At 43.8% G+C, this 9,468-nt stretch overlaps 1 protein-coding gene across 1 annotated transcript; it reads right to left on the bottom strand.

The window, feature by feature from the left end:
- Positions 1-7,820: 7,820 nt before the first annotated feature.
- On the bottom strand, positions 7,821-9,175 carry tmsb2 (thymosin beta 2). The gene is made up of 3 exons (XM_015975255.3): positions 9,016-9,175; positions 8,142-8,246; positions 7,821-7,996 (listed from the first exon to the last, which is right to left on the bottom strand). The coding sequence occupies exons 1-3, from the start codon at positions 9,143-9,145 to the stop codon at positions 7,959-7,961; spliced, it is 273 nt and encodes a 90-aa protein (XP_015830741.1). The 5' UTR covers positions 9,146-9,175; the 3' UTR covers positions 7,821-7,958.
- Positions 9,176-9,468: the final 293 nt, after the last annotated feature.

Genomic DNA, 9,468 nt, shown 5'->3' with positions numbered 1-9,468 from the left:
GTGGAGCCTATGCCACTTAGGGCAAACCTGCCAGCCTTCAAGACTATATCTATAACAGAGCTAGAGGAACTAATTTCTAGGCTAAAACCTTCTGGTTACCCTTATGATGCTCTTCCCCCAAGGATGCTCAAGGAGGCTTTTTCTGTTCTGGCCCCTTATTTACTGTTTATCTTAAATACCAGTCTGGCCTCTTGTGTGGTTCCCCTTACCTTTAAGAGGGCTGTTGTACGACCACTGCTGAAAAAGAAGGGGTTGGAGGAGGCTGTGCTGGCCAATTACAGACCTATCTCACATCTACCTTACTTATCTAAGCTGCTTGAGAGGGTTGTACATTTACAGCTGATTGCATTTTTAGACACTCACGAACTCTGGGAGATCTTTCAGTCAGGGTTCAGAGCAGGTCACAGTACCGAGACTACACTTTTAACGGTTCTTAATGATGTTTTTTTAGCTTGTGATGGGGGGGATGCTGTTATTCTTTTGATGTTAGATTTGTCTGCGGCCTTTGACACGGTCGATCATGACATACTTTTGGATCGGCTACAACATTGGGCGGGAATTACCGGTGCAGCCCTACAATGGCTACACTCCTACTTATCTGACAGGAGTTTTTGTGTCAGTGAAACCTCCTTGGCCTGGAAGGGACTCAAGTGGGGTGTGCCACAGGGGTCTGTACTGGGCCCGCTTCTTTTTGCCATCTACTTACTACCATTGGGGAATCTTCTTCTGCGGTTCGGCATGCATTTTCATTTTTATGCTGATGACTGTCAGATCTACCTCCCCTTCAGCGGGGGGTTGATGGGTCAATATCAAAGCTTGTAGATGTCTTAGAGGATGTGCGCTCCTGGATGGCTACAAACTTTTTACATTTGAATGACGCTAAGACTGAAGTAATTGTACTTAGCCCTGGCATGTCTACACACCCATGCGATGCTGTGAATCTGGGCCCTTTAGCATCCAACATGAAGACCACTATCAGAAATTTGGGAGTGCAACTGGACTCAGCCCTAAAATTCGATGCGCAAATCAACCAGGTTGTGCGATCGTGTTTTTTTAACTTACGCCGACTAGCCAGAATTAAGCCCCTGCTGTCCAGAGTACATTTAGAGACTGTCACGCATGCTTTTGTTCTTTCAAGGCTCGACTACTACAATGCACTGTATGCTGGCCTTAGTCAGGGTGCGCTAGCACGCTTGCAGTTAGTACAAAACTCAGCCGCTAGGTTCGTGACTGGCACTAGGCGCAGGGAGCATATCACCCCTGTGTTGGCATCCCTTCATTGGCTGCCTGTGCACCGCACGGCAAAATTCAAGGTCTTGGTGCTGGCATACAAGGCCTTACAAGGAACTGCTCCAGCATATCTTGGAAACCTTTTGCATAGACATGCCCTCTCACGGGCCCTTCGCTCAGCCGGCAGGGATTTGTTGATCGTTCTACGCACTAAGTGCAGGTCACGGGGGGACCGTGCGTTCTCTGTGTTGGCACCTGCACTTTGGAACCAGTTGCCTTTGGTGGTGCGTCAGTCACCCTCATTGGGGCTTTTTAAGACTCGCCTTAAGACCCATTTTTTTGTCAAGGCTTTTCAGGTTTAGCAGATTTTACCCAGTTTCGATGCCCCGGCCTCTTAATCTTTTTCTGGATTTTATTTTTTGCTTTTACTCTCCTCTTTTAATTGATTTTATGCTGGTTTTACGATTGTTATATTTTATTCTGATGGTTTTATGTTTTTATTGTGTTGTGTTCAGCACCTTGGGCGTCTGCATTGGTCGCAGAAGGGGCTTTATAAATAAATGAAATGAAATGAAATGAATGGAGCTATGGTTAATCAAACTGCAGCAAAGCTGAGATATACTCCGCCCCTGAGACTTCTTGTTTTAACCCAGTTGCTGTTTGTCCGAGGCCTTAGCCTGACTTCTTGTTTGACGCTCTTTAAGTGTACATACAGAGATTAAAATACATTCTATATTTTTTAAAATCTGGTTTAAGTTAAAGGTGCATTATGTAGAAATGAAGTAAAAATGACATCCTGTGGTAACATTTCGTTACTGCAACCACTTTAAACAACTGGAGCTTTTTGCCGGCCATTGTCAAATTACAGTTGTGGGTGCTGCTGTCACGTTGAGAACAGGAGGTTTGGACCCAAAATGCAGAACACCAGATCTACTCAGAGACAGGAGCTGTTGAATAAATAAAATTTCCTTTATTAGGATGAGGAGCGATTATCACAAGGGCAGTAAGCCAAGCCGAAAGTCTAAAGAACTGAATGGCAAAAACAAAAGCTCATTTATGAGCAAGAACCTAGGCTTTCTAGAGTGGGACAGAACAACACTGACAAGACAATAATCAGGATAACCTTCCTTCCAAACCATGGAGGGTTCTGAAATTTACATTGGTGGTGCATTCTCACTAAGAGACAGTGTTGAAAAGAAGAAAAATCAAGAAATCACGTTGTATGATTTTTAAGGACTGTTGTACAAACATGTTTGAACACCTGAGAAAATCAGTATTACTAATTGGTGCAGAAGCCTTTGTTTGCAGTTCCAGTTTTTGGCCCACTCCTCCTCACAGATCTCTACATCTGTCAGGTTTCAGGGCTGTCACTGAGCAACAAGGAGTCTTAGCTCCCCAGTCTGTACCACATGACATATTCAGAAACTGGCCCACTGGTTTGTATGGGATTCTACATAAACAGGGCGACAAAACACTTCTGATTTCCCCGTCACATTGTGTTGTGGAACTTTATTGCATACTAGATATTTATGATTTATATAATATTATCACAAACACCATTGACTTATTTATTTGATTTTATAAGGTTCACACGTTACATCAATACAATTCAAGTTTATTTATAAAGCGCCAAATCACGACAAGAGTCGTCTCAAGGCACTTCACATAATAAACATTCCAATTCAGGTCAGTTCATTAAGCCAATCAGAAAAAAGTTTCCTATACAAGGAACCCAGCAAATTGCATCGAGTCACTGACTAGTGTCAGTGACTATACAGCAATCCTCATACTAAGCAAGCATGCAGCGACAGTGGAGAGGAAAACTCCCTTTTAACAGGAAGAAACCTCCAGAAGATCCTGGCTCAGTATAAGCAGGACTCACTGGGGATGGAGAAGACACACACACACACACACACACACACACACACACACACACACACACACACACACACACACACACACACACACACACACACACACACACACACACACACACACACACACACACACACACACACACACACACACACACACACACACACACACACACACACACACACACACACACACACACACACACACACACACACACACACACAAAGTAATGTGTCTATGGTTACATTGTGATTTCTTAGTAAATATTCTATTTGGTGAGAGATAAACTTTATTGTATTTATCCTAGGGAATCTATAATTAAACGGGTAAACTAGTATTAGCACATCCAACGTCAAGGAAAGCAAAAAGTTATTATCAGGAGAGGGAGAATGTTTAAGTGGTTAGCAGCAGTGTGCTAGTCGATGGCCCCCTCCATGAGGCCACCACAGCTCAGCAGAACATCATTGTAGCTTCTTCTGGGGAGAAAAACACTTAGAGAAAAAATAAAGTTAACAGCTGAAATAGCAGGAAATAATACAGTTAAAGAGCAGATTGTAGAAGAAAGTAGTAGAGTGTGAAAAGTGGTTGTGTGTCCTCCAGCAGTCTAAGCCTATAGCAGCATAACTACAGAGATAACTCTGGATAACCTAGCCTTTTAGATGGAGGCATGTTGGAGGCAGGGCAAGGAAGAGTCGTCTTTACCGACTGTACACTCCACCTCCCTCTACTCCCCCACTTGTCCAGATCTAGGCTGACATCAGATTTTAACCATAGGCCCTATCAAATAAAAATGTTTTAAGCCTAGTATCAATATAGGAAGAAATATAGGGGCCTTCCTACTATTGGAAGGTTGCAGGTTGGAGCCCTGCTCAGTCTGTCGTTGTGTCCTTGGGCAAAACACTTAACCCACGTTGCCTGCTGGTGGTGGTCGGAGGGACCGGTGGCGCCAGTGCTCGGCAGCCTCGCCTCTGTCAGTGCGCCCCAGGCAGGGGCGTCGGACTGGGGGGGGAAAGGGTACTGTTTACCCAGGGCCCACTGCAGGGAGGGGCCCTGAGACAGCTTTGAATAAAAATGTTTTATTGTTGTTGTTTTTTCCCCCCAACTTACTTAATGTCTTAATAAACTTCCCTTTACCTGGATAAAGAGGTTAAGAAACAGAATTTCGCCTTAAAAATAATAAATGAATAATCTCTGAGGCATCTATCACCCCTTAAAAATGTGCAAAGTGGTTTGGTCCACACCAGCGGCCAGGGGCTGCACGGCTGCATGTGCTAATGAGACATCGCAGATGCCGACAGCCAGAGCTGGAGGCAGGAGTCAGTCATGTCTTTTCCCAAGAAAGGCAAATCTGGCTTCCAGAAAAGAAAAGAAAAGAAAAGAAAAGAAGGAGGAAAAGTTAATTGAACAGAAGCAAGTAGAAGGATGGTGAGCAGCAGCCAGCAGCAGCAGAACACAGTTTTAGCTGATATTAGCTAGCTCTCAGAAGCTGCATTCATGTTAGGTGTTCAGTGTTAAATGCCTTTAGTTTCACCATCAAGATCAAATATAAATTAATTAGTGTTATCAGTGAAAACACTAATTAATATAAATATATATATTAATCAGAATTATTATAGCGGGCGGCCGCCGCCAATTAATTCGCGGACCTCGCAGTAAAAACAGGTTCACTCTGTGTGGATATTTCAGCTCCTTCCCAGTCATGGACCAGGACAAACTTGGTATCGATGGATTCGTGGTAATCTCAGGAACGTGAAGCTGCCACTGTTTTTCATAAAGCAAGATGACACTGGTGTTAGAGGATTGTTATTGACTTGGTTAGATATTTAAGCTTATTTTAAATGTCTTTATATTTGATCTTGAAAACAGACAATCTTATAATTTGGCTGATAATGCAGGGATTATAAAATTTAGAGTACATTACATTCACAGAGAGAACCTGGTTTATTTCATGTCATATGTATTTAATATATCAATATATATCAGTATTAGTAAAGCTTAACATCATGAACCATGACAGACATGACTGAAGAGCAGATGAAGATATCATGCCAGGCACTGATGAGAAAACATTACAAGGATCTCACAGCTGAATTTGAGAATGAGATGCTACACCTGAGAACAATATATGGTGCCACATTTCCACACATTCGGTCTCCTCTTGAGCTGCTTAATGCCATCTACAGGATGCAATTACAGAGCATTTTTGGAGAAGTTTGTATTGGACTGAGGATATTTTGCACACTACCTGTGACTGTTGCTGGGGGTGAACGGGCTTTTAGCAAACTGAAACTGGTGAAAAGTTATTTGAGATCAACAATGTCCCAGGATAGACTGAACAGCCTAGCTCTTCTTTCTATTCAAAGCCAATTAGCCAAAGGATTGGACTTTAAAGATCTCATAAGTGATTTTGCTAACATGAAGACCCGTCAGTGGGCATTTACTGGAAAATAAATTCCAGGATTTTTGTTTGAACACATTGTTGGCAAATAAAAATAACTATATGTGAAGTCTGGGCATTTCACTTTTATTATGCTGGCATTTGTATTTGCTCAATATAGAGGTTAAACTAAGATCATATTTATTATCTTGTCTTATAGCATGACAAAAAATGTGTAAGAGAGATATTAAATAATTGAGCATGGGGGCCCACCTAGAAGACTTGTACCTAGGGCCCAGAATTTGGTGCTACGCCCCTGGCCCCAGGGCAGCTGTGGCTACATTGTAGCTCATCCCCATCAGTGTGTGAATGTGTGTGTGAATGGGTGAATGACTGATTGTGTTGTAAAGCACCATGAGGGGTTCCAGGACTCTAGAAGGCGCTATGTCAAATACAGGCCATTTACCTTTTACTGGCAATATAACCACTGTGCCTGTTTTACTTAAATTGTCCACTTGGTGGCGCAGCAGAGCAAATGAATCATAGCAATGCCTTGAATGAAGAGTCGACCAGTTGGATGGAATGCTTCAGTTCATCACGAGGCTTCGGCTCACCCTCACTGTTTCTGGGCTGATTTCTCACCGTTCTGATCATCAGTGATAACCCCACCAGGTGAGATGGAGCCCCCGTCAGATGGAGAATCACACCGTCGTTTTTTAGCCTCTTCCATTTTCTAACAATTGCTCCAACAGTTCATCTGTTTTCATCAAGCTGCTTGGCATTTGCCCTGTAGCCCTTTCCAGCCTTGTGGAGGTTCAAAATGTTTTATCTGGTGTCTTTTGACGGCTCTTTGGTCTTGGCCATGGTAGTAGTTGGAGTCTGACTGACTGTGAGGTGGACAGGTGTCTTTAAGAAGCGCAGACAGGTGCTCCATTAAAAAGTGGAGTAGAGGTGGACTTTTTAAAGGCAGAGTAACAGGTCTTTGAGAGCCAGACTTCTTGATTTACAAATGTTAAATTACTTATTGTCACAGTCTGAGGTTTTCCTCCTACCACTTAGACCTAGTCCACACGTAGCCGTTTTTTTAAAAACGAATATCCGCCCCTCCAAAAACTTGCATCCACACCACCTCGTTTAAAAAAACTCTGTCCACACGTACCTGGATAAATACGTTGTTAAGGACATACCAGACCTTTAGGCGGCAGTACTTCCCCCGTTCTTAACCTCGTCCTTTGTCTGTGGTCTTCCGCAAGGAGCAGAAATTCTGCTTGCAAAAACAAACAAGCAGAAAGTGCTTGGACAATTGATGGATCGGGTAGTGACAGAGCGCAGCTCTGAGGGCATCCATGATGCCGGCTAGTGTAAACACAGGTCGCAAACGTGATGTCAGCATTTTTTTGTCGCGGAAAGTGATGTTGCGGACCTTAAAACTCCGGTTTTGTCCACACGCAGACACCCAAAACGGAGAAAACGCAGATCTTCACTTTGGCCGGAGTTTTTAAAAAGAAATGTTTTCGTGTGAAAAAACTCCATTTTCGTGTGGATGACAGGCCAAAACGTAGAAAAATATCTACGTTTTGGCAGATCCCCGGCTACTTGTGGACAGGGCCTAAGGCTGCTCCCTTGGTTCCTCCTTTTAATAATTGTTTAAAAACTCTTACTGAAGTCCGTAACTGATTCTGTATGTCGTGGGTTAGACTCTTACCTCACAACATGATGCTTATCTGCAGCAGTGCAATACAAATAAATCATAAAATGTGATTGCCTGAAATTTTAACATGCTGTGTTTCAGTGAGAATGCACCTCCAATGCGATTTTCAGACCCTTCCATGACTAAAAAAACTTGCAAAATAGCAGATGTTTCAAAATACTTCCTTACTGTATCAGCTACATGGATGATGTACTTTATATTCAAATACAGACATTTTTATTACATTGAGGATGTACATCTGAAATCTGTAAAGCTATCGATGTCTCACTAAGAGTTTGGACCTTTGTGTTTATTCACATCACTGGAAAAGATTCACTTTTGAACAAGACTTGGAGAAACTTAGCAAGGCAGATGGTTTCAGTGTCTTCATGTTTATTACATAAAGAAAAGTAAAAAGTTGAATAAGAAAGCAGCCCACAAGTGTTGAGTTAAATTATGAACAACCCCACCCCCTCCTCTGCAACGCCTGACGTGGATGCCCATCTTCCTCTCTGCTACATCACTACACCACTCCCCAGTCTGGCGATATTGGAGACATGTCAGCTTTGAGCTAACAGTACAAGACGGGCACCCAGGCTGAAGTTTTCAGAGTGGTAAAAGATGACCCCCCCACCCCCACCCCCACCCCCCCAATGTGAGGATAGCACCTCAGGGAGCTCACAGCTCCCTTTTCTGAAGACAACGTAGGAGGTTCTAATACTATGATAATCAAAAAGAAAGTGCTTTTTCTTCTGTGGCATCTGTGCTCCTCCTCGTGTGCTCAAGTCAAGGCGTGGCATCGCCCTTCCTCTCCTGCTCGATGGCTGAAAGAGGGAAACACTGCGGTGAATTTGGGTTTTCGAGGCTTTACTGGGCCTCGCTTTAAATCACCCTACTGATGCTGACTGTGTGCTAAAGCGATAACTGGAGATTTGTGGATTAAACGCTCCGAAGGAAAAGCACACTCACTCTCTTTGGTGGGCAGAGGGTTCTTCTCCTTCGTCTCAGTCTTCTTCAGCTTCGTCTTGTCAAAACGGGAGATCTCAGTCATGTCAGGCTTGTCCGACATAATGGCTGCAAAAGAGGACAAAGCACACACACACACACCTTGTTTCATCTGAAAAGTTATCATGGGAGCTGCGTGTGTAATGTGTCCAGCCAAAGGGAGTGGCTACCACATGTGCTGCTCAGGCTACACAGGTGCCTCCCACACACGCTCATGGATTTGAAGCTAACGTGTTGCTGTGTTTCTGCCTTTTGTGTCTGCCTTTTGTGTCTGACTTTTTTGTCTTCGAGGCTCGAGTCTTTGTTCCTGCATCCGCTGTCTGCCTGTCTCGCCTCCTCGGCATCCTCCTTCACAGGCGATCCTGTGCTGCAGCAGGACCTGGCCTCAGGTCTAAAACAGCCCAGCCCAGTCATGCCTGTCAGAGCTGCTCTGTCAGACATGTGGCAACACAAACCTCCTGTCGACTTGATCATTTGCATTTCAGTGGATTTTAACGAGGCTTTAAAATGTCTCTTGGCAAATAACAAGAATTGGAAGCCTGCGTCTTTTTCCTGAATCATGTCCTCGATCGCCCCTCTGCCCATGCTGGTGCCAGACATCATCAGTCAAATATAATCTTCTTCTAATGTGAAAATAATAATTATATCACTCAAAGCCTGTGATTGTTTTTGTCTCTGACACCAAAAACACAACCATCGTCCTGCCATCTCCCTGCTGCCTTCAGCAGCCAGCTTCTTTCCCTCCAGCCACACCCCAGCCTCTTTGTTCGATTCCTGATAAAACGCAGCCACAAAGAGACGCAGCGAGACAAACAAAGAAGAGACAAAACTGTCTTACCGGCTTTCCACACAGCAGTGGGCTGAGATCCTTTAGCTGAGAGCGCAGGGATGGATAGAGGGATGCAGAGATGGAGACAGGGGAGCGATGCTGAGACCGTCTGCTGGGGAGAGAGTGAGCCTTCCTGCATCCAGGCTGAGGATGTAGGGGGAGGGGGGACGACTGAGAGGCTTGGTCAGCCTTCCTTCCTCATTAATATTAATGTTCTCAAAGGAAAATAACAGAGGGAATCTGACAGAGGACAGCTGTTTGGTGCAACTGATTATGTAATAAATCCCATCAACTATGAATCATTCTATAGATGCTGTTAAGTGTTTTAATACCCTCCGATCTAATACAAATCTGCCATTTTACATCACGAGAATGACAAAATGTATTTGTTTGCCCAAAATATTTACGTTTTGCTATTAGTGGAGCAAACACAAGTCGTGTACGGCCTTTATAGACAAAGAT

The sequence above is a fragment of the Nothobranchius furzeri genome, chromosome 2, assembly GCF_043380555.1.
Source record: "Nothobranchius furzeri strain GRZ-AD chromosome 2, NfurGRZ-RIMD1, whole genome shotgun sequence".
NCBI classification, from domain to species: domain Eukaryota; kingdom Metazoa; phylum Chordata; class Actinopteri; order Cyprinodontiformes; family Nothobranchiidae; genus Nothobranchius; species Nothobranchius furzeri.
Note: the sequence above shows the minus strand (reverse complement) of the source record. Positions and strands in the feature narration are given on the sequence as shown.

Coding starts and splice junctions, on each gene's coding strand:
- tmsb2 (XM_015975255.3), bottom strand. CDS start 9,145: ATGCAGGAAGGCTCACTCTCTCCCCAGCAGACGGTCTCAGCATCGCTC. Junction 8,247..9,015: donor CACTGCTGTGTGGAAAGCCG/GTAAGACAGTTT, acceptor CCTCTTTTGCAG/CCATTATGTCGGACAAGCCT. Junction 7,997..8,141: donor CCCTCTGCCCACCAAAGAGA/GTGAGTGTGCTT, acceptor TCCCTCTTTCAG/CCATCGAGCAGGAGAGGAAG.